The sequence below is a fragment of the Metarhizium acridum genome, assembly GCF_019434415.1.
Source record: "Metarhizium acridum strain ARSEF 324 chromosome Unknown scaffold_574, whole genome shotgun sequence".
NCBI lineage: Eukaryota > Fungi > Ascomycota > Sordariomycetes > Hypocreales > Clavicipitaceae > Metarhizium > Metarhizium acridum.
Window position 1 is genome coordinate 1535007 of NW_027094044.1, and position 25243 is coordinate 1560249.

Below are 25243 nucleotides of genomic sequence, written 5' to 3' on the forward strand. Positions count from 1 at the left end.
TACTCATAGTACTTTATCGGCCGTTTCTAGCCAAGCAAGTTGATCACCTGTCCATCATGCCCTCAAACGCATATGCCCTCGCATCTCGAGCTGGCTCTCCTGTGCCTGAACTGCATGGCTCTCCATTGACCGAAAGCCTAAGAAACTTGACGGTCCCGGATGCCGTCAGCAACTCGACCAACAACTCGGAGTATTGGCTGAGTGCAGCGGTAAGAACGGGGCGAATTGTTGAGCTGCCTGAGCTCGCCCAGCTTGCCAAAGAGAGCCATCTCGTTGCTTTTATGGCTATAAACTTGTTCCACGCTGCCATCGTGCTTATACTTCTTGCCCTGTCTGACCCTCTGTCTGATAGAGCCCAGAAATTGAAGCGGGCAATCACCCGAGTACTTCGCTTACAGCACCTGCTGGGCAAGCAGTCAGCTCTGTCGAAACAGAGTGGTTTTGTACTCCAAAACCTTTGTCCACCTTGATTCGGAGAGATTCGACGAGCCGAAGGCATCAACCAGGGTACACGCAAGCCGGGATACCAGAGGTGCTAGCAGTAAAATACATGGGGCGCGAATGGACGTTTCGGTTCCGGCGGATGATTGAACCACGATGCTCGAGGAAGTCCGTCCCGCCGGAACATTCGAACATGCCCACACTACAATCATGTGTTAGACCAGACGTCAACACGCCTACCTACTTGGAACTAGCTTGCACGAGTCAATCCTTTGCGTCAAGCGTGCAGGAGTCTAAATATCGATGGCCACAAGCGGTGTTAATCAGGAGAATGCCGCGAGTCAGTCTTGACAATGGCACACCCAACAACCGGCGGAATGCTTCATACCAGCAATGATGAGCTACCCCGGATTACCCCAGACAACCCCAGAAGTCTGTTTCCTGTGCTACCGTCAATCCGAATCTTGAGGGAAATTTTTCTTATATCTATGTCGTAGCATCCTCATATCAACCGAGATGGGTCCCCTCGGCTTCAACATTATTCATCGAAAAGAACCTAGCATAATTGATACTCCCGAATTGTCGCAATGGATGCGTTCAGCACCCACAACGAGCAACAAAACTCTGCAGAAACGCCTACACAGCACCATTCTGGCCTTCAACTAGACGAGGCTTGCAATGACCCGACCCAGAGTTGGCTGGAAAGGAAGCTGAGGCCCTCCAAAATCTCAGCTCGATACCCTATCAAGGGCAAACCGTTACTCTTTGCAACATGTGCATTTGGCAGTCTCGGCGATGCTTTATTCGGCTACAATTCGGGTATCATGTCCGGGCTTCTTGTCAATCCAGTCTTCGTGGCCAGATTCTACAAGGATTACGGAGGAGCCGACGGCACAACTAGTAAGGTGAATCCTTCCATTACCGGCATCTCTGTCTCGTGCTTGCAGCTCTCTGCAGCTCTGGGGGCACTCATAGCTGGGCCATTGGGCGACATGATTGGCAGGAAGAAATGCGTCCGCCTGGGAGCGTTCATCTACCTCTTCAGCGCCTTCATTCAGACATTTGCCCCTGGATTCGACGCATTTGTTGCGGGACGCACGATCCAGGGTCTTGGGGTTGGGTTCCTTTCGATGACAGTTCCCATCGTTTAGACGGAAATTGCTGCGCCACATCGTCGTGGTCTTATGGTTGGAATTGAATACACCTTTCTCATTGCCGGGTATATGCTCTCGTGCTGGGTAGACTATGGCTTCAACTCTCTCCTTCCTGGATCAATGTCGTGGCAGGGACCGTTCATTATTCAGATTGCCCTTTCTTTTATTCTTCTTTCCATGTCATTTTTCCTCCCCCAGACCCCACGTTGGCTAGCGAAACAAGGCTTCATGAAGGAGAGCCTGCAGACGGTGGCAGACTTACACAGCAAAGGCGACGTCGACGCCCCGCATGTCAAGAGCGTGTTTCTCGAGATCCAGGAAGCAGTTCGATATGAGAGGACACTCGGGACCTCAAGCTGGAAGGTGAGCTTCATCTGAAACGACGCTATCCTAGAAGACATAAATACTAACATGCGTTTCTTAGGAAATGTTCACCCGCTATCGCAAGCGTACAATCGTCGGCATCACTGTTCAAATGTTTGCGCAGCTAAATGGTATTAATATCATATCGTTCTATCTTCCAAGCACCCTTTCCGCGGCTGGGTTTGACGATAGGAAATCTTTGCTTTACACCGCCGCCAATGCTATAGTATACCTTATACGGCGGCAACCATCACGACCTGGTACCTAGCTGATAAATGGGGTCGACGACCTCTCTTTATCCTGGGTGGGCTTGCTATGGCAGCCTTGCTCGGCGTGGTGTGCGGCTTTACGCAGGCAAACCTGCCGGTCAAGATCAAAGCCGACGGCCAGTACGCCTTTGTCATGCTGTACAATATTGTTTATGGATTTACATGGGGTCCAATGCCATGGTGAGATAGCCGGCTCAATATTCGTTGACGCAAAACTTGAAACCAACCTCTGACTTATCTCTCTCTCTTAATCACAGGCTGTTGCCAGCAGAAATTTTCCCGCTCCGAGCGCGCAGCAAAGGCATGGCCCTCGCAACGACCAGCAACTGGATCTTCAACTTCATCATAGGCATGGTTTCTCCCGACGCTTTTTCAGGGATCCGTGGCTACTTTTATTTGATCATTGCGGGATTTTGTCTTTTCTCCGCCTTTCTTGCCTGGAGTTACTACGTTGAGACGGCTGGTCATACATTGGAGGAGATTGCTATTGCATTTGGCGACAAGGCCTTCATTGACGCTGATGAGGATGTTATCCAGAATACAGATTTCGGCACCCATGCAAACCAGGAGAAAACAAAGGTTTAGCCGAAAGCCCTGTGTCACATGTGAGGGGCTATTGGTGGTATGTAAGCCATCTTGACATTGATATTTCACTGGCACGATACATTTGCCTGCAAGAAAATACGCGTTTCTATTTATTTTATTTAGAGACTCATGGAACATACCGGCTATCTCGATAGCTTACAATGAATTGCGTCAAAGAAATTTAGTTTACTCAGTGCCGCCGCCAGAGCTGTAAAGTTGGAGACGAGTTGCTTCATGCGATGCTGTCAGATTGGTTTTAGCATTCCAAAATGGAAATAGACCAGTCAAGGGCTTCCATCCGCCCAGTGGAATAATATAAATCTTAATAATCGAACCACGAAAGTGAGAGCTTCAAGCTGCCACGCCAGCTGTCCATGTCAATCCTGTCATGGTTGAGTGGAACTCGCGACTAGAAGTGAAGTCGACACTGCTCGCAGCACATCAGACCTGGCCAAGCTGACTGCTCCGCAAGTGCAAAAGTACTAGGTGACCGAGATGTTGACACTTCAAAGACGAGATCTAATAGTATGGAGATTGATGACGGTGTCGACTATGAAACATGTGAAACTTCTACCCTTGATACGTTCATGAGTAAACCGAGGGCTACTGCTGCCGTCTCATCCCGAAACCCGGCGCAGATGGCAAGTACCAGTTGACATGTTCAGCTGCGCGGCTAGGGGGCGTACACGCTTGCAATGCCCAAAGCTCAAGCATGTTACGGGAGGCGGCCAGGGCCACTACCTACTTACCAGACAGGGACTGCTCCGATGCTCGACGCTGCCAAATGCGTGGGGCCGGTCAATGAACCCACTTAGATGCCGGTCCGGGCCGGGCCTTCCCCGAGACCCGGCGGGTGACACAGCTGGTGGCTCTCATTGTCTTCTCTGAGACAAGGCAAGACAGGCGGTTCACACGTCCCACAGATGTTATTGTACTTCAAAGGCAGAGCCATTAACCGAATGGCAGCGTCTTTAACCCGCATTGGGGACACTGCATGTTTTCTATAACCCGTTGTGCACGCTTGGAAAGGGGTATTGCGGTTCGAGTATTCGTAGGCTCCAGCCAATTCATAGAATCTCAGTAGAGTAGGTGCAGTGAACCGTATGTGGTGGATTGTTTTCTAGCAGTAGAGGCAAAGTTGTGATACTGGCCACGTTGAGGCAGTCAGCACTGAGGCCAGGCAATATCATTTCAATGTAAAGTTGCTGCCCGTAGTGCCTGTAGACTGGACTGCTGCCTGATGGCAATTGATGCCCGGGCCGTCGGTTGCAGTGACGTGATCCACTAAACATAGTGTGTTGGTCACTGGGACGGGTATTGACCCGTAGTACGGAGTACTAATATTGAAACCAACATTGAAACCAATAGTGAACCAAGCACCAAAAAGACGGCTGCCCTCACGGCCATGTTATGCCTTATGGCCCCCTTGGTGGCGAGGAATACACGCACAGACGTACAAGAGCCTTTTGCAGATTTAATAGGAGGAACAGCATTCCTGGCAGAGACCCGACTCGATAGTGGTACTTCGTGGTCCGGAGCAGACTGCTACGTTCCTGGTGACACAAATAGCCAATGGATGAAGGATTGGAGAGTGGAGCTTTTGCACAAGGGCAAGAGGGCAGGAAGGATTGGGGGTCGCTCCTGCGGTCTCGGTCGACTAACAAGAAATGGGCAAGAGGTCACATGCACCTGTGACCTGAGTGGCTAACACGGCCCCCTTGGTGCTTTCCAGGCTGGTTTTCCGTCGGCGCGGCCAATTCCCCATTTGCCTCTCTCTCTCTCTTCTTTTTGGTCTCCTGCCTCTTCTCTTACTACCTCTGATTCTGTTTCGTTGAACATTCTTCGCTGTCATGTTGTGACCGAAAGTTGGCTCTTCGGTGTCCACCTGCGCCACGAGGCGTGACGGAAACAGGCCTAGAGTCTACCAACAACCCACTTTCCTCGTCATAACCGCGTTGGTCTGACTTCTCGCACAACTCTCCGCCCCCCTCCACCTTCGATATCCATCGCCCACCAAGGTCATTTCCTGTCGCCAACCCTCTGGTGCTCGAGGCAGAGGCGGACGTCTGTCTTCCGTTCGTTGCGCACCGCCTCTATATCGACGGCAAGACAGGCAATCGCAAGCAAGACGGCTGCCCGATCATGGCTGAGCACAACCCCACGACTTCTGGCCCCGCGCCTCTGCGATCAGCCTTGAAGCCTGATGGCGACGGCGACAGAACCCCTCCGGCCAGCGGTACCCTTAAAGGTATGTGAATTGATGTGTCGTATCGTGACGTAGACTTGAAAATCGTTCAAGTATCATGAGGACGGGAGTAGTATATGTTCTCTTTATGGTTCGCTCCGTGACTGCCACGCGCTGATTCTGCACTACGACCTTGTGGCGCCATTCACCCATTCACCTCGTGAAAATGCCCATGCCCTATACGTCGATCGCAAGCTTACACACGGATAGCTGTGCAAATTGCCGAACCCGTTCCTGATTTCGAAGACGAGTCCCAATCCATCAAAACCTTTCGCGCAGGACCAAGCCGCCGACTAAGTGGCAAGCCAGCATCCGGCAGATCTTCAATTAGCGAAGGCTCGCCGGCTCTGCGACCGGATGACGATTCTGCGCCCTCTTCTAGTCATAACCACTCCCAGAGGCACCACCAGTATTACGCTGAAAAGCTGCTGGCCCAAGTTGCCGACTGGTTAGAACATGAAAAGAGAAAGAAGAATGCCGCGGCCAAACCCAAACCTCGTCGCAAGTCAAAGTCTCCTCCTGATCAAGACCGTTCGACTCCCACAGCTGCAGCTCGCGAAAGATCTGACTCGGTCGATTCACAATCCAGCGACGTGTCTTTTGAGAAACTCGAGCACATCTTACAGGATTCTTTAGCATCGCTTGGTCTGAGCTCCATTCCCCAGCATCCTCCCAAGCTTTCCCGCCGCCGGCGTGCCAATTCGAAGCCCAGCCTAAATCGCACAGCTTCGTCTGACACTGATTATGTGGACGGCGATGCTATTGTACCGAGCTGTGACGCCTGGTTGGACAATTCCAAGACGATGAGCTACACTGGTGGTGCCGCAAACGAGAGCGACCCTACAAGCGGCCAGGTGGAGGAGAATGATCCTTGGCTCATTTTTAAGAATGAAATCATTCGCATTGCCCATACCCTCAAGCTCAAGGGATGGAGACGCATACCGCTGAATAGCGGTGACACCATCACAGTTGAACGATTGAGCGGGGCGTTGACCAACGCAGTTTATGTTGTAACACCTCCAATGGATCTTTCCGAAATTGAGGGCAAAAAGAGTCCTCCTAAATTGCTTCTGCGAGTATACGGCCCTCAAGTGGAGCACCTCATTGACCGTGAAAACGAGTTAAAGGTACTCCAGCGTCTAGCACGAAAGAAGATTGGTCCCCGACTTCTGGGAACATTCCAAAACGGCCGGTTTGAGCAGTTCTTCAACTCTATTACCCTGACACCTGCTCACTTGCGTGAACCGGATACCTCGAAACAAATTGCCAAGCGAATGAGGGAACTGCACGATGGTATCGAACTCCTTCCTATTGAACGCGATAGCGGCCCCGGGGTATGGAAGAATTGGGACCAGTGGGTGGAAAACGTAGCCAAGATCATGGCCTATCTTGACCGGCAATGGGAGACCACTTCCATCCCCCCAGCCAAATCTGACTCTGTCGTTCACGCCTGGAAAGCAAATGGCTATGTGTGTGGAGCGCCGTGGGATCAGTTCCTGGCCATGGTGGTCAAGTACCGAACACATTTGGTCAAGTGCTACAAGACCAAGAACATGATGAAGGAGCGATTGGTGTTTGCGCATAATGATGTAAGTGACGACGTGGTGCCCGCAATTTGCCACCAAACACGCTGACATTGTATTCGACAGACTCAATATGGAAACATTTTGCGTATTAAACCAGATGATGAAAAGTCACCTCTGCTTCAACCAGCCAATAAGCACAAGCAGTTGGTTGTTATTGATTTTGAATATGCTGGCGCCAATCTCCCCGGCCTTGAGTTTGCCAATCACTTTACGGAGTGGACGTACAACTACCACGATCCCGTCACTTCCCACGCCTGCAATCACGAGAGATACCCGACCCCCGAAGAGCAACGACGTTTCATCAAGGCCTATGTTGACCATCGCCCCCAATTTGCTGTAGCTAGTTCGACTCCCCGAGTCAAACCACAGGACATCAAACTACAGGACAGTGGTCCACCTACTCCATCTCTCAACCCTACCGCCTCAACCAGCTCGATCGTCGACTTCATGCTTGATGCCCGCGTCCCCCCCGGTGGCTGGAGCGCTGCCGAGCGTGCGCGAGAGGAACAGAGCGATTTAAACGTACGCCAATTACTGGAGGAGACCCGTCTTTGGAGACCTGCATGCAGCGCCTTCTGGATTGCATGGGGCATTGTACAAGCCAAGGTTCCAGGCTTGGATGCCAACAATGAGCCCGTATCCGAAGAGGAGGCAGTAAAAGCCGAGCAAGAATTGGGCCCTGACGAATTTGACTACTTGAGCTATGCGCAGAGCCGAGCTTTCTTCTTTTGGGGTGACTGCGTGCAGATGGGATTGGTCAAACCTGAGGAATTGCCCGAGAAGTTGAGGTCAAAGTTGAAAATTATTGACTATTAGATAAATGCACTAATGCGATGATTGCTTGGACGCAAAACCATGCAACTGCCACATTCTAGCATCTGTATAGGTAGACATCTACGAATTCTGAAAACACTCAATGCCATGATAATGTGGTCATTCTATCTTCCATAACATGCGTCATCTAGACATGTAGCGTTGCATCCAATCCGATACCCCAACCATGCCTACAAGTTACGCATCCAACTTCAGCCGCTCTAACATGGCATCGATCTTCCCTAGCAAAATCTGATAGTTGATCGCATCCGATGCAAACTCGTCCTCGGCCATCTCGCCATCCAAAGTCTTCACAACACCGTCTCCCTCAACTCCGTTCTGTACACCATGCCCATTCACCATGACGTCCCCTTGTTCTGCCAACGACACCGCCGCCCCGGCGTCAATCTCCCCATCCTCACCCATCATGTCATCCAGCCCGGCATCCTCGAAGCGTAATCTAAATCGTTCTGACAAGTAATATCGTATATCATCTAGCAATTCAATCGTATCCGTCTCCTCGCGACGCTGGATTCGCTCCGCGCTCTCACGGATAAGTTCCTGGAAATCGGGATCGTCAATGTAGTCCTCCAACCTGGTGGCCAAGTAGCGCGCCGCGAATTCTTCCAGCCTCTGCACGCGGAGATCCCAAGCTGCGTGGATGACGTCGTAAATGTTTATGGGCTCCATTTCCACCAGCTCCGCTTGTTGCTCCGCGTGCTTGGTGCCGTTCGCCAGGCCATGGGCGTGCTTGTGGGTGCGGTCGACGAGGACGCTGGACGTGCCGCTGCCCAGGGTGCTGATGGCCTGCGCGGCTTTGCTCTTCAGCGCGTCCAGGAAGAGCATGTCTGCCGTGTACAGCAGGTCCAGTGCGTGCTCGAGCGGACACGTGGTGTTTTCAGTGTACAGGAACGTGAGGACAAGTTCGAGGACCGGGGGGGTGCAGTCCACGGTGACGACGTGCAGGTTTTCGGAGCGGTGGGACTCGACAAAGTCCCCCGAGAACATCCTGTCAAAGTACCCGCTGCGAATGAGCATGGCTTTGTGGACGGGGTAGAGGGCGGATTTGCGAGGCCGCCTGCCGGTGCCGATGGGGATGCCCTGGCCGTTGAGCACGGGGGTGTCCTGGGAATCTTCGTCGTACGTCTCGTCCGCGCGGAGGAGCACGTCTGCAAACGCGGGGTTGTCGTATTTCCACTTGACGTCGTTGACGCGCTCGGTATCGACTACCATTTTGCTCCCCAGGACCTTGGAGGCGAAAAAGTCGCCGATTTGCTTGACCGCGCGCTCCTCCTCGTCTTGGTACCGCTGTCTCGCCAGGCGGCGGTCGTTGCCCGCCAGGATGGCCTCCCAGAGGTGCTCGACTTCAAGCTGCTTGCTGATCTTATCCAGGCCCCTGACGACGTCTTCCTCCGAGATGGAACTGCCGGCCGGCACCAGATCCCTGGGCAAGTCGCCGAGGTATAGGTAGCGGAGGACGATCTGGATGGCCTCCACGGGGATGGCGTTGGCAAGGTTCCATGATGGGGTTTCGGGCTGTGCTTCCAGCTTCTTGCGAAAGTAGGGTGTCCTTGAGGCCAGGAGAAACTTGTGCAGGTTGAAGGTGTGCGAGTCCGAGGTCAGGGAGATGTCTGATGTAGTTGGGGTGGAGCGGTTGAGGAGTCCGGATATATGGGTGGACCAGTAGACGTAGGGGTCGGAAGACTTGGAGAAGTCATACTGCAGCAGGAGGTTGCGAATTCTATCATTGAGGGCGTTGTATATGCAGCGTTCTCCTTGGAACGTGTTGCGTTCGGCCAGAGCCCCTTTTGCCACTTAGCTTCTGCTCCTGTAGCATTCTATTTGATGGGCTTCGGCTGAGGGGGGCAAAGAAGTACCTGAATCTAATAAAAGCTGGACAAGTTCATAATGTCCACAGAGACTAGCCTGTCACACCATATCAGCCATGGAGATGAAAAGATGAGGCGGTCTCGCATGACGACTCTCCAGGGTAGTGCTCACAATAATGAGTGGCGTATAGTCAAATCGGTCTTTGCCATTGATGTTGACTCCCTGGCTGATGAGTTCCTGGCACTTGCGCAAATCGCCGTGTCTACAGGCCAGCAGGAATTCGTTAAACTCGTCGCTCTGGTCGAGAGGGTTCTCGTCGCGCAACACGCCGCTCTTGATCATTGCGCTCTCCTCGCCCAGCTTCCCCTCTAATTCGTGCTTGCGGAGCACCATTTTCGGCTGCCGCGGCGCAAGGATCTCTGCCCCGTTGGGATGATGTATACAGAATCAGACATGGAATATGAGAACAGATGAAAGTACATAAATGGCAAGAAATCTATTCTAGATGCAATGCATGACGAGTGACAAAAAGAGGAAGCCATGCTGTTCCACTCATGGCGTTTTAGCGGCTCTTAATCAGTCGTTATACAATTGTTAAGTCCCAAGCATTGCCATTGGCTGAACACAGCTGCCACAGTTTCCAAGTAGCCTCCACCTCTGTGGCGCGCTTATCGATAAGCCGTTGCCGTGGCAGCGACCGCTACTGTTTACGCCGGTCATTCTTACCCTGGTCAATTCACGGAACCACTAGCCATGGGCGGCTCATTGCACACCGGGACGACGCTATTCTGTGAGCAGGACAACCAAAGGCTTTCTTTCCCTTAGATGTCTGTGCCTGAACTTTAACGACGTCCAAGGAAAAAAGTAGCAACCCTTCTCTCGACAAACATCCTCATCATCAACATCATCATCACCAACAGCCTTTGTTACTAACCACAGCAGGGTTTGCTTTCTTTTTTGCGTTGCTTGATTTGCGGTGCATCATATTCCACGCAGCGATCTTGGTTACTTGCAAGTGTAATTTTTGCTACGATACTGCATGACAGCGTTTATGGGTCGTTGAAGGACGAGCCACCACCACATTGGGATTGACGTTGGCTCTCGCTTCCAATAGTACCGATTCGACATGTCGTCAGAAGACAAGTACGAGACCCTGGAGAAGATTGGTACGTCGTCTCTCTGCCAGACTCTTGTTGAACCCGGTTCTGACTGCTGCTTTCGCTTAGGCCATGGCTCCTTTGGGGTAATTCGAAAAGTGCGCCGGAAGGCTGACGGCTTCATCATGTGCCGCAAGGAGATTTCGTATCTCCGCATGTCCCAAAAGGAGCGCGAACAGCTCCATGCCGAATTCCAGATCCTCTCGCACTTGCGCCACGCCAATATCGTCGCCTACTACCACCGTGAGCACCTCAAAGCCAGCCAGGACCTTCACTTGTACATGGAGTACTGTGGGAATGGCGACCTCGGACGAGTGATCAAGGACTTGCAGCACAAGGGGCAGAGAGCACAGGAGAGCTTTGTATGGAGTATTTTCAGTCAACTGGTCATGGCGCTGTACCGGTGTCACTACGGTGTTGATCCGCCCGAGGCGGGTGCGAATGCACTTGGTTTGACACAGGGGAGTGCAAATGGGACGCCAAAGGTGCCTGCTGGTGCCATGACTATTCTTCACCGAGACTTGAAGCCTGAGAATGGTATGTTGTGACTGTTGCAGTTGCGGCTGTGAATGAATACTGACAGCATCCAGTCTTTCTGGGAGAAGACAACTCGGTCAAGTTGGGAGATTTTGGGCTATCCAAGATGATCAAGTCTCATGACTTTGCATCTACATATGTCGGCACGCCCTTCTACATGTCGCCTGAAATTTGTGCTGCGGAGAAGTACACTCTCAAGTCAGACATATGGTCACTCGGTTGCATCATTTACGAACTCTGTGCACGGGAGCCTCCTTTTAACGCAAAGACACACTTCCAATTGGTACAGAAGATTAAGGAGGGAAAGGTCGCTACGTTACCTGAAATGTACTCCCCTGAACTGAATCAGGTTATCCGAGACTGCCTTAAGGTGAACCCGGACAGGCGACCAGACACGGTTCAATTGCTCAATTTGCCAGTTGTGAAGTTGATGCGCAAGGAGAAGGAAGTCGTCGATTTGAACAAGTCCTTGCGCGCAAAGGAGGACCTTCTCCATCAGAAGGAAGAGGAGTTGAATGAGAGACTTGCCAACCTTGAACGAGAGAGACTGATGATTCGCGAAGAGATTGATTCCCAACTGCGGATGGAGTGGGAGGTCAAGGCTCGGCTCGAAATTGACCGTCTCGCCAACGCGGAAATCGAACAATTACAGCACCGATTTGAGGAGGAGATTAAAGTACGCGTCGACGCCGAATTGCAAAAACTAAAGCATGCCAATGTCGTACAGCCAGAAGCGCCAGAAGCGGTCCGTCCCATCGAAGAGTATACCTCAGCCTCGGCTGTTGCTAAGCCGGATTATCCGCAATCATCGGCGGGCGGCAGCGGCGATGAGTTTCCTTCAACAACAGATCTTAGCGAATACTCTCTGGACAGTCCGGAGGCATCAAAAGAATCTAAAAGAGCAGCACGAACACCGTTTGGCCGAGCCCAAACAATGTTTGCCGGCCACGCTGGAACGCCAATGGACGTCGAAATGGCATCGCCCAGTCCCATGGCCATCGCCAACCTTTCCTTGTCTCCCCGTCGTGGTGGAGCGACCAAGGCCCCTACAACTCACTCGGGCAACATCTTTGCAGCCAATGCAAACCAAACTGCTGATCCTAGATGGGACCTTCGTGAACCGCTGTCCATCGAATCTGACGACGAGGACATTGTGCCCTCACCCACGCGGAACATTCGCTCTGCCAAGAATCCGTTTACTTCCAAGAATCGGCCCGTTCTCTCCTCACAAAAATCCTGTCCTCTCAACCGTCTTAAGCCTCAGGCGTCTGCCACCGGGTTAGTCTCTAAGGCGGTATTTGGTCCTCAGGCCGAGCCTCGCCCACGCTCGCCAACACGACAAATCAGCAAGATTCCATCAATGGCAAGCCTGCCAACAGATACAGGTGGCGGCTTGACGCGAAAACATTCCGTCAAGAAGGACATCAATGGCGGGGAGGCCCTGAATAAGATGGCGGCTAAGAACAACATCAAAGGTAGGACCCTCGTTGAACTGCAACAAGCTCGCGCTGGAGGTCGTCCGGCGAGTGCCACTGGTGGTGCTCTGGAGAATGTCAGTCCTAAGCGTGCTACGTTTAAGGAAAAGGTCGGCGAGCGGAGAGTGAGTGGAGGCAGTGGCAGCAGCAGCGGCAGTGAGTCTGTAGCTGTTTGGGACCCAGAAAAAGACGAGATGCCGAGTCCCTTCTTAGTAAGGCAGAAGCGTATTGTCAAGGTGTAGGAATCCTTGCTTCGCTGAGGCGAATGATACATGAATATGCCGGGGTGAAACTGCGGCGAGGAGCTTGACAAGGAGAAATGCCTCCGATGCCGGGTACGCAAGACACGATTAGCTGCTTCTTTTTGTGTTACACATTCTTTTTTCTTTCTTTTTTCTTTCTTCTTTCCTGTTTGACACTGGTATTTTGGTGGTAGCAAGTTGGATAGATGCTGGAGTATTGAGAAAAGAGTAATGGGGACGAGGGTTATGAATATGGGCATGCTCTGGCGTTACGGACAAGGTAGTCTACACAAGACTCGTGGTTTCTTTTTGTTTCAGGATTGGATTGACTCGCAGCCTCAGTTCTTAATGAGACTCGCTGGGCAGTGGGGGAAGAGGAGAGTTGGGCGTGTAGATACATGTGTTTCGTGCTGCTTAGCGCCGAATTTATTCATCTCATATGTCGCGGAGTTTGTGATTGATGAAACTGACATGTGCGCTGCAAAACCATGCGATTTAGATTCGCGTTTGTCGTATTGATAATTATTGCTCTGATAGGCAGATTTGTTGATGGAACAAAAGGATGAGTCTGTGGATCGACGTATCATGGCAACTAGCCACACTTATTTGCATTACTTGGTCAATGACCCTGTACAGTAGTACATAAACGCCGAGCGTTGGCTACCTGGACTAGCTGAGCTGTGCATCTTTCTCAACCCCGTGATGGCTTCACACACAGACGGGTTTTCCACTTTTATTTCCAACTTAGTATAACCTCAAGCACTTGGATACCGGCATCGTCATTGGGCTCGACAAACGGCGGCCGGAACCTACGAGACGATACACACCGTGTTGTCCTAAGGTATGACCATCTTTTACTGCTGCTTATTTTCTCCGTATCTAGGCATAATATGTCTGCTGCTCTGGCATGCCAATTTCGTCGCTTGGCCTTGTCAGTCGAGGAGGTTGCGGAAATTGCGTCTAAAACGGCGTCAACGTGCCAGAGGACCTCTTTTTCTGGACGAGCAAGGCTTCGTCGCAATCGATTCTCGTTGGATACTGATGCCATGTCCATTGCTGCTTTTACGCAGCATTTGCGAATCCCGCCGGGCCAACCGGCGACATCCCCTTCCACATACATGTACGGGGAACATGGGGTCGCGCAACCCATGGCAACAAGGCGGGAACATTTCGCGCATCCCCCGCAGCCCTCAAATCTGTCAATGATGCGAGGCGACGTTTTATCCGGTAACCCGACAGCGTGGGCAGTGGGAAAACAAGATCCATTTGGGTGCCTACAGGCGTCCCCTCTCATTGGATCAGTGGCATCGGGCATAAGCTCGTGTTCTTGTTCTTTGCGTGAGGGGTTCGAACCAACCGACTACCTGGCTCACACCGAAATTGGCACCACGGTCTAGTGTTTGAGGTGAAGGCGTGACATTTTAGTCCGGACTACCCCGTAAATCTCTCCGTGCAAACGTCTCAGACACTCCCCTCCATAGTCCTTCCGCTTGGTGTTACTTCCCCCAAGCCAGGCAACAGACAAAAAAAGGAAAAAAAAAAAAAGAAAAGGAAAAGAAAAAAAAGACTCAAGTGTCCCAGCGCCGCTCCAGTCCAGTGGTGTCCCCAAAACGTTATCTCGCGATTGGCAGAAGTCTTTTCTTGTTAATCCACAGGGTATAAAACATGACAATGAAAGCAAAACAACCCAAGTCCATTACACCATACTTTATGCCATCTGCTGCCACAGAGTAAAACGCCGGGAGAGTTTGGTCCGATGATATGCAGAAGCTTTTTGGGTGGCTGATTTAAGGAGACGTTTTTCTCTCCTGATTTGTGCGTACTGCGGGTATCTAATCCGAAACAAAATCAAAGATCTGGGATCTCCGCCAAGATCGGGTAAAAATTTTCCAAAGGCAAGATATTAAAAAAAAAAAAAAAAAAAAAAAAAAAAAAAAAAAAAAAAAAAAAAAAAAAAAAGAAAAAAAAAGGCAACCCATGAATGTGCTCAAGATGAGGGGGGGATTAATAAACGCCAGATGAATAAGTCAACGGAGCCGTGAGGCCTGTCCATATCTTTGCACGGCCGTGAGGCCTCTGTTCCATCTTTGAGGTTCCCTTTCCGACCATCTCCTTCAATCCTCATTCGTACAATCCAACCTTGATCTCGTTGAGCTAGCGTTCATGCGGAGGATGCATGGATCCCCTCTGCGCGTAGATAAATTGTGGCCGCGGGGCAGAATAGCTGATGAGGCTCTGTAATATATATAATTTTGTTCGTATTGGACGATGCTCCTGCTGGTATAGGTGACTCGCTGTGGGCATACCGATTTTCCGTTTAGTGCCTACTCTTGTGAGACGAGCCTTGCTTATGCGAGTGGGAGTGTGAGTGCTTGTGGGATGAATGCTTGTGGTGCCGACTAGATGTTCCGCTTGCTTCCAAGTCTCGTTCGAGATCCTCCACCCTGGACCGATATCCCTTCACAATTTCCTTGATATGGGCTATTCGGTCAAAGTCCGTCTCTAGCTCGTCAAGTTGCACCAAAATCTGCTGATATCTCGCGATTTCTGCATCGGCACCGTCAATGATATTTCCAGCGCGGTCATATTGTACTTGGGTGAACATCTGTGCTTGCTCGCTAAGATATTGTATGTTTTGTTCGATATTTGCCATCAGCCGATCAAAGTACCTTCCCAGAGCAGCAAGAGAGGAGCTGTCTAGTAGTAGTAGACCTTGACTGCTCGCTCTGCTGGCGGCACGCGAGCTGGTCGATCCCCCTCCGAGTGCTGCTTGGCCTTGCCGCAGGAGCTGTATCTCCTCCGCTGAAAGCCCTAGTTGCGTGTCCGGCACAGCATTGGTCGTCATGATGAGCAACACGCGCAAGGCGTGCGAGAGCGCCTAAAAAGGCAAAAAGCCTTCACGGCTTGGTGGCCGAGCCCGTCAATGCTCTCGAGACGGCTCAGCGACAACGATGGTTATTGGGGGTTCGGGGCTGATTGGTGGTGCTGCTGGCATTGGAGAGCACGAGTGCTTGGCCGGTGATTGTCTGTGATGGTGAAGTCGTGCACAATCATGCATGATCTCGAAGAAGCGACGTCGACGGGAGCCAAGTCCACGACGCGCTGGCACAAGTACGTGATGAGGAAGGGTGAAGGTGGGAGAATCCGAGGTAAGCATTCGTACCTTTCAAAGTCGAAGAAGCTAAGCGCGGCAATAAGATGGTGGGTGCACGGCTTGTCCGGCCGCCGTCTGGCCTGGCAGGGCCTTTCGTTTTGGCCACCAGGTCCTGGTGGTCGGTTTCGTCGAAGAAGAGAAGAAAAGCGCGTGATTGGAGAATGGTGGGGGGTATCAAGGACGGGCACAGCTCGTTCAATGTCAATGGCGGATCCTCAGCGGGCCAAGCCGTGAGCCTGGCTTCAAGGTTGGGAATAGAGGAGGTTGACTCCCCCGGTAACTCCGTAGATTGGTTCCTGGATGAAAGGTGTATTATTCTTGTAAAGACTCCCACCAGAGCAGGTTCTTTTTTTGTTTTTCGTTTCGTCAACAGGCTCGGGAGAACTATTGAAGCTACGGGCTGGGTTCTAATGCAGGTTAGAAACGTGGGTGTGGTACCTTGGCGATTTCGTTGACGCACCTACAAGGAATCAGCCAACACCAAGACTTGCGAGGACTCACTCTATCAGGATGAGCTGCAGCAACCGCCCCCAAGCTTCTTTAGTTCCTGCTTCCGCTGAGCACCCCGGGTCGAGGAGTCCAAGTCCAATGGCGGGCGGGTGAGGGATTGGATCAGGCGCAATGTCATCCCGGCCAGCAGCTTTAATTCTGTTGGTGGGCAGAACACAATCAACGACTGGGGATGGTGGCAGCACCAACTTCAAAGTGCCTGTGCGCGTTTGCTCAGGATAACGTCCCTTGTCAGACTGCGTGCCCAAGTGGTGACACGCACTCCTCTCCAGGTAGTTGACTAACTTGAATTGCTTCCACGCGCTGTTTGCTTCGTGCTCATGCCCACGTTATGTTCCTGCTCCTGCTACTGCTGCACATGGCGCAACCTGCACGTAGAGTGGAGCTGTGGATTGGCGGCCCGAGGTGCTGGGAACTAGGAAAGAACGACCGGTTGGATGGCGTCAGTCATCTGCCTCATACAGTTGCGGGGGACGGTGAGCTGCACAGCCAACTTCCAATCCATCTAAAAATTTTCTGATCCAGGGCTCTGCCAACCTACACGTTCATCTGTCCCCCGTCGTTGGCCTCTTCTCGCTTGAAAGCCATCACTGTCACTGCATTTTCCAGGCTTAGGCTTGAATCCGAGAATGGAGCCCTGCCTGACGCCGAATCAGCCCTTGTTAGTGACTGAAAAAGTACTCTCTCCTCCCGACAGTTGATGCAATTGCAGGCCTGGACCTGGAATTTATTGCAAGGACTCTGACCTTTGTGACATTGCCGCTTTATCTCCATCGCACCGCGGCGAGGCAGTATCACTCAAATTTGTGGCGGTGGCCTGGATGCAATCATTCAGCTGATGCTCCCCAACTCAGTCGCGTGCGTAGGGGCCGCCCGGACAAAGCCACCACCCACCAATGTGAACTGATGGTCACGATAGGAAGCTGGAGTGTGATTGTTGCGATGGATAGGGTGCTCGACCCCTGAGATGGTGTGTATTGCCCTTCTCTGGTCTTCCCGTGCATATTAGTGCCTCTTTGAGAGGAGGAGGAATGGACCACCACCATCTTGCACTGATCACGAGTGTGCGCGGAGTTCCTCGGTTGACGACTGTGAAGCACATTTGCTCGTGCCTCTTGCCGCTACGAGTGCACCTTGGCTCACAGATATGTGGGCGAATGCTGAATTATAATGTACATGCAAGGCACTCCGCGTTACACAACCGTGCACGTACATTACGGCGCTGCTACGCATGTCGGAAGCTCCCGCCACGTCGAATGCTACACACACAAAAGAAAAAAAACAGCTAGAAGGAAGAAGAACGAAAATCTAGATAGATCTGTCAAGTCTTCGGGCGTCGTTCTGCTATTTCGCTAACAGGCCTCCGTATCTCTACTCGCCTACAAATTCTGACTATACGGAGTATTCCGGCAGACATCGTTTCCTCTATGCTTTCGGCAGATGTCTTGTGAAACTGGAGCATTAGGGTCTGTCTCCACGGTTTGCAAGACATGGGAACACAGCATGTCGTTTTAACTAATCTTGAAGCTGTAGTACGCAATCTATCGTTAAAAAGAAACTCCACTCTCAGTTGCTTGCATCATATGATAGCCCATCGACAAACTGAAGGTTGACAGCTGCATCTCATGGCAGTGATATCCGAGACATGTGTCTGAGACACGATATTTGGAAGATTTTCTGAGCGCTGTTACAAATTTTATATTTCAGCAGCAAGAGGACGGAACAAGCTCAAACAATACGCAATGAAATGTCGGCAACAACGCTGAGCGTTGAATTCTGAAATATGCCGCGCAATGCCTCCTTGGATGCGCTGTCTGACGGAAGTCAATAATCCGGGCGTCTACTGCGATTTGCATGAACGCGACCCCCCCAGAGAAAGGAAAAACCACCAGATGGACCAGTCGGAAAATTCCAAATATTATGCGACTGTTTAAAGTTGGAAGAACTTTTAGTCTCTAACATGGGGAAAGTCATGCGTCCTGAACAGATCTTTGCATTTCACCCACTTCTAATGGCCTCGCGACATATGACGTATCAGAGTTGGGACATACGATTCCTTTAGGTACATAGAGACCGATCGCCATCCAGGATTTACACAGTTCTCATGCCCTCCCTGGGCCACATCCAGATCGGACTCCAGCGGTTCGACTTATTTGATCATGTTGCCAACTCCAGGCTTCGATTTGCGGATGAAACGCTGCCAAGGACGGATCTGAAGCTAAATGATACACCGCTATGATCTTCGATAACAGCATTGATATCGGCAGAAGATGAAACCTGCCCCTCAAAAGAATCGTCGCCACCAACCACATTTACCGAGGTCTCGACCTGTCGAACAAGGTTAAACAGGGTAATTCCAGAAGAGGAACAGCTGAGAAATTTGTCATTCATGAACCCCTAGAGTTGGGGTAGTTTGTTTCTAGAACGCCAAGCATATCTTCTCGCCCCTTTGGAAACAAGGTGTGTCAATGGCTGTTTCTGCTGTTGTCTCCATTGCCGTTGTATTTACACAGTTTTACAGCAAAGTGCCGAGAAGACACTTGATGCTGCCACGATCAACCCCAAGTACCATGCAACGACTACCGACAACACATCGCGATATGCATGCTGCTCTATTTGTCAGTGTGCAATAGACGGGTTACATGAATTTGCTTGAATCGGGCCACACCACTGTGCCGGTTTGTTGGGGGCTGGTTGTGTAACACGACTTGCAACAGAAAAGCAACAACCCCCACCAAGAAACTCATATCCAAATGCTATACTCCGTAGAGCACGTCGTAAGGGACTGCCGAGCTTAAGTCACACTTAGAATTATACATACGACGGTTGCAGAGAGAAGGCTGGCATTGCGGATTGGCGAAAACCGAAGAATCTCCATTGTGCAGATGTTGATACTACGTTCCGTCCATGATGGGCTCGCCTCCACTTCAACGGCGGGCCATGCGACGTCGGTTTCACGACGACTGGATGTAGTTTGACGGCATGCTCCGGCCGAAGGATTTCCGAACTTGGGACTCGTTACCGGCAGCGGCCATCAATTAAGGACATCTGGACTTCGACCCCTCCTCACCCCCCCACCCAAAAAAAAAAAAGAGGTGCTGGCCTTGTGCTACAGGCCCACATACGGGAGTCAATCATTGACGGACATCCACTTCGGCAAAAATTTTAACCCCAATAAATCGAAATCTTCTCCCAGTGGGCTCTTGGAATTATTCTGGAAGGTCTGCAGCATTCTGATTTTTATGATTGATTATACTACGACCAAAACTTTGTCCATTGCCAAGGCATCACTGGCCTTCAAGCTCTGTGCGTTGCCCCATGCGCTTCTCAATACAGGTCAGACACCCAGAGCTTCGGCTCAACCACAAGATGAACGCCTCGTTTTCAGACAGTTGACCCCCAAAACACTCGAATGGGAAGTGGGAACTATCAATTGATATTCCCAGCACAGTGGGTGAGATCGACGTCCATGCCCCTGACTCACGACCCGCCACGGCGGATATTAAAATATGTACTACCAGACAGTATTATGTGTGACGAGGGAATCTTCATTACATTCCGGCTGCCTCGGATCGATGAGTATCACAGCCACAACGCACGCTAAAAGCCGCAGACGACGATGGCGGACCACCATGGCCGTTAAAAAGTGATTTGCCCACTTCACAAGCCAAGCCTGCCCGCCCTTGACGCTACGTGCACTTTCTGCTTTGTATTCACAACTCGTATGGAGTACTAGCGCAACATTCTAGTTGACCCGACTCGGGCACTGCTACCTCGGAAGCCAATCATTACGCCTCTCGGAGCCAGCGCCGTGAAGCACCAGAGTCTGGGGTTCCAAGGCGATCTGAATCGCAGTCCCTTTCCGCCTCTGGTATTTTATGCCTAACCCTACCGCTCCGCTGTGATCTCCCATTATTAAAGCACATGCCCAGGCCGGAGTAAAATGATCGACAGCGGGCGCATAAAGCATTTATCTTCCCCCCGAGTGTCCCAATGAGCAGGGTTCCAGGTTTACGCCCCGGAAGGCCGTGGGGATTTTTTCGATTTTCATCTCAATAAACTGTTTGCCTCCTTGCGGTCCCCTCCCCGCTCCGACTTGTCTTTTCTCATCTACGTAATATATATCAATTTTGAAGCTTCTCTAGGGACCCCCATCCCCGCCCAATCTAGTTTATTTTTGCAGCACAGTCTTTTAACGCGCGGATGTGCTGTCGGCCAACTAGTTTTCAACCGGCTCTAGCTACACAGAGTAGACCAGCTGTGACCAACGGCTTTTTTTTTTTTTTTGCCCCACCGAGGCTGCCTTGTAACCTGCTCCGACACGAGCCAAGCAATTCTGTGTCGGTGCCACGTTGAAGTATGATTGCTATGTCGTCCTACGATTCAACTAATAAGGCACCGGGCTGAAGCTTGCTTAGTCGCGCACACTAGACGGGAGTCCCTTGTGTATTAAGAAGCAGGAACAGCATTATAGCCAGGTTCTTCAATAACACAGCCGTAGATCCTATAATAGAATCTCGGAAATGACTGCCGTATTCTGTGGATGTCATTTGGCCATGGAAAATTTTACACGGCCACAGCACTAAGTTCTTATGAAGCGCATATCTAGGCGAGATATTTGGAAGCAGACGTCACACATGGTGCATAACTCGCGAGATATGGTGGTGAGAAAATCAAAGAGGCAGGGCAAGGTGCATAATTTCCAAGAGTCTCTTAATGTACACCTTGTCGTCGTAGACAGACTCCCCCCGAACGTCCTGATAGATCCACCGCTTCCAAGCTTGAAAGCCCGTTCCATGTCTGACCTGTAAAACGCCTCGCCGTTGACCAAAACCATCTTGATTTCTCGCCTCCTTACCAAATCCATCCCACACAACTTGTGCAAACACCCAAAAAGCTCGTTTTGCATCATAACCCTTGTGCAGATATTGCCGCTAGATCCCAAACACCAGCGCTGTGAAGCCAGAACATCCGGTGGACGACAAAGTAAGATACAAATTAATCGCGCGGTAGCACGAGGGAAAACCTGGTCCCGCTATCCACAACTTGATCTCGTCTACCTCAGCGGTTGTCGACCTGAGTTGATGTTGAAATTGTGACACCCACGTTCGTGTCGTTTCATGTTGCTGCGGACACTGAAAGCCTTACCACAGCCTGCGTGGGGACATTTAAACGGCTTCTCCCCCGTGTGAGAGTGACTGTGTATGCGAAGGCTGCTAGGACGACTGAACGCCTTGCTGCACGTGGGGCAGATGTATCGATCTTGGCTTTGAGTGTAGGACATGCCGTGGACGGGGCTGAGGTAGTGATGATGCTGCCAAGGGTTGCTGCCAGATGACGGAGCATATGCGATAGGAAGCGTCATGGGCGGAAACGTTTGTGGCAATGGTTGCTGGTAGTAGAGGTTCGAAATTTGAGGATGCGGAGCCGCACCGGATGGGAGTGCCGAGTGATAGTAACCCCCTACTGTCGACAGGCTAGGGAATGCCCCCAGGGGGAGATTCTGTTGAGAAATAGCGGGCTGAGTATGCCCTTGGCTCCCAGTCACCGTTTGCTGCGGTAGTTGAAATCGTCGTGCATCGCTCTCCATCGGTGGTGGCGTTGCTTCCAGGTATTTCCCCCCGGAGAACGATCCAGTGGAGAAATGCCTTGATGGTTTGGTGATCGGGGAGCTGTGATTATCAAAAGAGGCGTCAGAGCCTAGAGGAGGAGTGGGCGGAAAGCCGTTTGACTGAGAAAGATGCTGCGCATAGCTAGAGTTTACACAGCTTTCGTGGTTGGCAAATGGAGTCTCTTGTCTTCGAGGAACTGCTCGATCAGATCATTAGTCTCTTGATTGGATATCTTAGAATTCTGTAGTTTTATCTTCAAGCTCATTCATACCTTCAGTGAGAGGTGACTCGGAAGTAGATTCCGGGGATGCAATACTGGTCGGGGATCCGGCGTCAGCAATCCCCAAGAGCTTAGAAATAGAAGGCAACGAGCATTTAGTTTCCTCCATTGGCGGTGATGGGGGTGGCTGAGGCGCATAGCGGTAAAGTTCAGTTTGTAGTAAGGAATGATGACGTGCTATTGAGTGTATAGCCATTTTACAAGACGATGACTGGTACATGAGTTGTTGACTCGATGTTGTAGTTTAACGAAGGGCTTGTGTAAAGTGGCGGGGGTCACGTCGATGGATATCAGTGGTTACGTGTGATATTGTCCTCAGTTGCGTGGAAAGGAACGAGAAGATTGTCTCCAAGTATAGGAAATAGACTTGAGATCGGGGAGGGACTGCTTTTTGATAGCTTGTTGATTTGTGAAAGAATCCTCGATGCGGATGTTGGCGAGTAAGTTGTTCAGATGGCGGTTCCGACGATACGGCTGGATGGGGATGAACCTGGTATAAGTAAGTCTGTCCTAGTCCCGCACAACACCAAATTAATACACCAACTTGATGAATCGGGAGCAATGTAAATCAGATCTGGGGGTCATGCCACTAATCGATCCCGGATCACTGGGGTCTTAAACTGCAAGCATATCTGTCACAAATTGCCAGTGGGTCGATTCTAGCTAAACGAGCTGTCCAGAACCTGAAGAGAAACCTGGGACGAAAAAGTCCGTGACATTCATCTTTTGGAAGAGGCTCAGGAGGTGGGGTGGTGAGGTGACCGGAAACTGGATGAGAAGGCCGGAGTAACGAGCCATTGTGCCTATCACAAGTTCCCAACACTGATAGAGTCCCAGGCTTGTTAGACCAAGCGCGTGGTTGTCATGGGGGGGAGGGGGTGAATAGTTAATACCGCGGGCCGGCTAGATGGAGGGGGTGAAAAAGGGGGGGGGAGTGTGGCAACCATCTGGGCGCGTCACAAGGCTCTCTGGCGCCGCTCCTGTTGCCGCGGATTGGGATCGTAGTTGGTGGCAACTGCAGGCTCCATTGAGTGTCACTGGGGTCCGTTAATGGTCAAACGGTGAAGGTGGATAGGCTTAATGCGTGGGCTGGAGGAACTCGAGACGATCTACCAGCGTAGGGGTCGTGGATCAAGGCCCTGTGCGGCCGGATGGTCAAGCTGATCTTATGCCGGGCATGGTATGCTGACCTCACAAGCCAATACAGGCTTAGCCATGTTGGGGGCACTTTAGCAGTGTTGCGAGTTGCGTTTGGTTTGTTTCGATCTGTATTTTGGCTATGCGGTGCATTGAAGAGAACCATCATCGGATTGCGGGAGTGTTTCGGATTCTTGCCAAGGTGCGGCCAGTATGAGGCAAGACATCATAAGTTGGGCAGCAAGCAGGCGGCACGTCATCTAGCTGAGAGAAAAATTCGTCGGCCGAGAAAGTATCCGGCAACATCAAAAACCCTCATCGTCTTGGTGATTGTGTCTTTGCATTTCGAACCGAACATGTTGGACCATTGACACGTCTGGCCGCTTGATGACATCTAATCCGTGTCAGTCGACAAGTCTGGTACGCTGGGTTTAGGTTTTCACCTTGAGAGACAAACCATTGCATGCGCAGACTGCAACTTGCCCATTCATCATTCGCCATTTCAAGTACCACGACCAAAGCATTTCTTCCAGAAATTATTCCTCCCGCCACCACGACGCCTGTAGAGCTATGCGATGGTCCGCCCTACAGAGGAAGCATCTCTTGCGCAGTAAAAGCTTGATTGTTCTCACAACCTGCTACGGCGATAGTTTGACAAACTGCAGCCCTGCGTGTCCCTAGAGCGCCCCCTGTCCCGCAGCAGTGATTCCAGAGCCTGACTTGAGAAACAAGGGTCAAATGTACTCCGTTGCCCCCAACTCAGCACCGAGTACGGAGTAGCCGCATCCCAACACGCTCCACCGGCTAATACTGACGCCACTGGCTGTCAGAAGTCTTCCCCTTGACGCTGCAATTCCAGGCGTGCTGAGAATTGCCATTCTAGGATGCTGCGCTAAAGCCGGCTCAATCGTCTTCGAGCCTTTCAAGTTTGCAGCACAGTCAGAGTTCAGCGGACTGACTCGTTGTTGTACCAAATATCTAGGAACATGTCAGTCTCTCTTCCAATTTGTGTTTCTGCAACCAAAAACTTGAGGCAAACAATATCCCAAGCCATGAAGCCCCAGCTGTTGTGTGGATGAACCCCCTGCACCTAGGCTGCCGGTTAATTTATTAGGACAAGGTCATGGCCACGGTGGTCATGTAAATTAAGACCCATAGCACGTAATCCAGTCCTTGTACATAAGTGCATCTTTGAAATAACGATGCTCGACGCCTACTGATACTTTCCCATATGCCTTGATTCGCTTCAACTTGTTATGCGACGCTTAGTTTAGTGTGAAGGCTGAGCTGGACCGGAAGGATCAGTAGCATAACAAGGAATAGGCAATTTCCGTGACTGTCCATGTTGCCCATTTGCCGCATCAACTACCGTTGAACTACGGAGTAGAAGAAGCAAATCCCACATCCGGCGTGGAAAATGCATTCTGCCGGGTCTGCGGTGGCATAAATTGAAACTGTCGACAGTCAAACATTCTCTTCAATGGGTTTGTGTGGTGGAAATTTCCACCACAATGGGTGAGCATCAAGCCCGTCTGAAATGGTCACGCAAGGTCTTCTCGTCGAGCAAGAGGTATTCCTTGTTAGCAAGACTGGGCGGTTAACAACTTGTTATATGGAATATCCTCGATTTGTTCCGTCACCTCTTTACCCTAAACTGGTGATCCGCTCCGAGCTAGGACGGGGCCCATGGCTGTACAATATAGTGTCCGGTAATCGCGCCACACTGTGTACAAGCATATCGAGACCAGATTTATACTGGCAAATGTTCGCATCTCTGTGAATACCTTATTAAAACAATAAGAGACGAACTGTGGGTTGATTTCTCGGGAACCTGAGTCAACACATCTCTTCCA

General features: G+C 51.1%; 10 protein-coding genes across 11 annotated transcripts; 7 read left to right on the plus strand and 3 right to left on the minus strand.

Moving 5' to 3' along the window:
• Positions 1 to 56: 56 nt before the first annotated feature.
• On the plus strand, positions 57 to 470 carry J3458_020865 (uncharacterized protein; the record flags this gene model as incomplete). The annotated part of the gene is made up of 1 exon (XM_007814810.2): positions 57 to 470. The coding sequence occupies one exon, from the start codon at positions 57 to 59 to the stop codon at positions 468 to 470; it is 414 nt and encodes a 137-aa protein (XP_007813001.2).
• A 558-nt stretch (positions 471 to 1028) lies between these two features.
• J3458_020866 (uncharacterized protein) lies at positions 1029 to 1592 on the plus strand (the record flags this gene model as incomplete). The annotated part of the gene is made up of 1 exon (XM_066122282.1): positions 1029 to 1592. The coding sequence occupies one exon, from the start codon at positions 1029 to 1031 to the stop codon at positions 1590 to 1592; it is 564 nt and encodes a 187-aa protein (XP_065972911.1).
• Positions 1593 to 1823: 231 nt separating this feature from the next.
• J3458_020867 (uncharacterized protein) lies at positions 1824 to 2226 on the plus strand (the record flags this gene model as incomplete). Its single annotated transcript, XM_066122283.1, has 2 exons — positions 1824 to 1958; positions 2020 to 2226. The coding sequence occupies 2 exons, from the start codon at positions 1824 to 1826 to the stop codon at positions 2224 to 2226; spliced, it is 342 nt and encodes a 113-aa protein (XP_065972912.1).
• A 47-nt stretch (positions 2227 to 2273) lies between these two features.
• On the plus strand, positions 2274 to 2812 carry J3458_020868 (uncharacterized protein; the record flags this gene model as incomplete). The annotated part of the gene is made up of 2 exons (XM_007814809.2): positions 2274 to 2407; positions 2485 to 2812. The coding sequence occupies 2 exons, from the start codon at positions 2274 to 2276 to the stop codon at positions 2810 to 2812; spliced, it is 462 nt and encodes a 153-aa protein (XP_007813000.2).
• Positions 2813 to 4580: 1768 nt separating this feature from the next.
• Positions 4581 to 7459, plus strand: J3458_020869 (uncharacterized protein; the record flags this gene model as incomplete). The annotated part of the gene is made up of 3 exons (XM_007814808.2): positions 4581 to 5060; positions 5268 to 6646; positions 6707 to 7459. Exons 1-3 carry the CDS (start codon positions 4955 to 4957, stop codon positions 7457 to 7459), a joined length of 2238 nt encoding a protein of 745 aa, XP_007812999.2. The 5' UTR covers positions 4581 to 4954.
• Positions 7460 to 7654: 195 nt separating this feature from the next.
• Positions 7655 to 9856, minus strand: J3458_020870 (uncharacterized protein; the record flags this gene model as incomplete). Its single annotated transcript, XM_066122284.1, has 3 exons — positions 9458 to 9856; positions 9334 to 9382; positions 7655 to 9261 (listed from the first exon to the last, which is right to left on the minus strand). The coding sequence occupies exons 1-3, from the start codon at positions 9677 to 9679 to the stop codon at positions 7655 to 7657; spliced, it is 1878 nt and encodes a 625-aa protein (XP_065972913.1). The 5' UTR covers positions 9680 to 9856.
• A 244-nt stretch (positions 9857 to 10100) lies between these two features.
• Positions 10101 to 13146, plus strand: KIN3_2 (G2-specific serine/threonine protein kinase). The gene is made up of 3 exons (XM_007814806.2): positions 10101 to 10452; positions 10513 to 10980; positions 11034 to 13146. Exons 1-3 carry the CDS (start codon positions 10413 to 10415, stop codon positions 12695 to 12697), a joined length of 2172 nt encoding a protein of 723 aa, XP_007812997.2. The 5' UTR covers positions 10101 to 10412; the 3' UTR covers positions 12698 to 13146.
• A 441-nt stretch (positions 13147 to 13587) lies between these two features.
• J3458_020872 (uncharacterized protein) lies at positions 13588 to 14094 on the plus strand (the record flags this gene model as incomplete). Its single annotated transcript, XM_066122285.1, has 1 exon — positions 13588 to 14094. The coding sequence occupies one exon, from the start codon at positions 13588 to 13590 to the stop codon at positions 14092 to 14094; it is 507 nt and encodes a 168-aa protein (XP_065972914.1).
• An 812-nt stretch (positions 14095 to 14906) lies between these two features.
• Positions 14907 to 15879, minus strand: J3458_020873 (uncharacterized protein). The gene has a single exon (XM_066122286.1). It carries the CDS (start codon positions 15540 to 15542, stop codon positions 15015 to 15017), a length of 528 nt encoding a protein of 175 aa, XP_065972915.1. The 5' UTR covers positions 15543 to 15879; the 3' UTR covers positions 14907 to 15014.
• A 5149-nt stretch (positions 15880 to 21028) lies between these two features.
• Positions 21029 to 23092, minus strand: J3458_020874 (uncharacterized protein). Of its 2 annotated transcripts, XM_007814804.2 has the most exons (2): positions 22245 to 23092; positions 21029 to 22169 (listed from the first exon to the last, which is right to left on the minus strand). In XM_007814804.2, exons 1-2 carry the CDS (start codon positions 22471 to 22473, stop codon positions 21418 to 21420), a joined length of 981 nt encoding a protein of 326 aa, XP_007812995.2. In that variant the 5' UTR covers positions 22474 to 23092; the 3' UTR covers positions 21029 to 21417. The 2 variants fall into 2 exon arrangements, with proteins under 2 accessions (XP_007812995.2, XP_065972916.1); XM_066122287.1 differs by lacking the exon at positions 22245 to 23092 and having other exon boundaries at positions 21029 to 22233.
• Between the last annotated feature and the right edge of the window lie 2151 nt (positions 23093 to 25243).

What these genes read in the sequence shown, in the direction of transcription:
- J3458_020873 (XM_066122286.1), bottom strand. Translation starts at nt 15,542, where the DNA reads ATGACGACCAATGCTGTGCCGGACACGCAACTAGGGCTTTCAGCGGAG.
- J3458_020874 (XM_007814804.2), bottom strand. Translation starts at nt 22,473, where the DNA reads ATGTACCAGTCATCGTCTTGTAAAATGGCTATACACTCAATAGCACGT. An exon ending in CGAGTCACCTCTCACTGAAG is followed by an intron (nt 22,170 to 22,244) that starts GTATGAATGAGC and finishes CTGATCGAGCAG; the next exon opens with TTCCTCGAAGACAAGAGACT.
- KIN3_2 (XM_007814806.2), top strand. Translation starts at nt 10,413, where the DNA reads ATGTCGTCAGAAGACAAGTACGAGACCCTGGAGAAGATTG. An exon ending in CGAGACCCTGGAGAAGATTG is followed by an intron (nt 10,453 to 10,512) that starts GTACGTCGTCTC and finishes GCTTTCGCTTAG; the next exon opens with GCCATGGCTCCTTTGGGGTA. An exon ending in AGACTTGAAGCCTGAGAATG is followed by an intron (nt 10,981 to 11,033) that starts GTATGTTGTGAC and finishes GACAGCATCCAG; the next exon opens with TCTTTCTGGGAGAAGACAAC.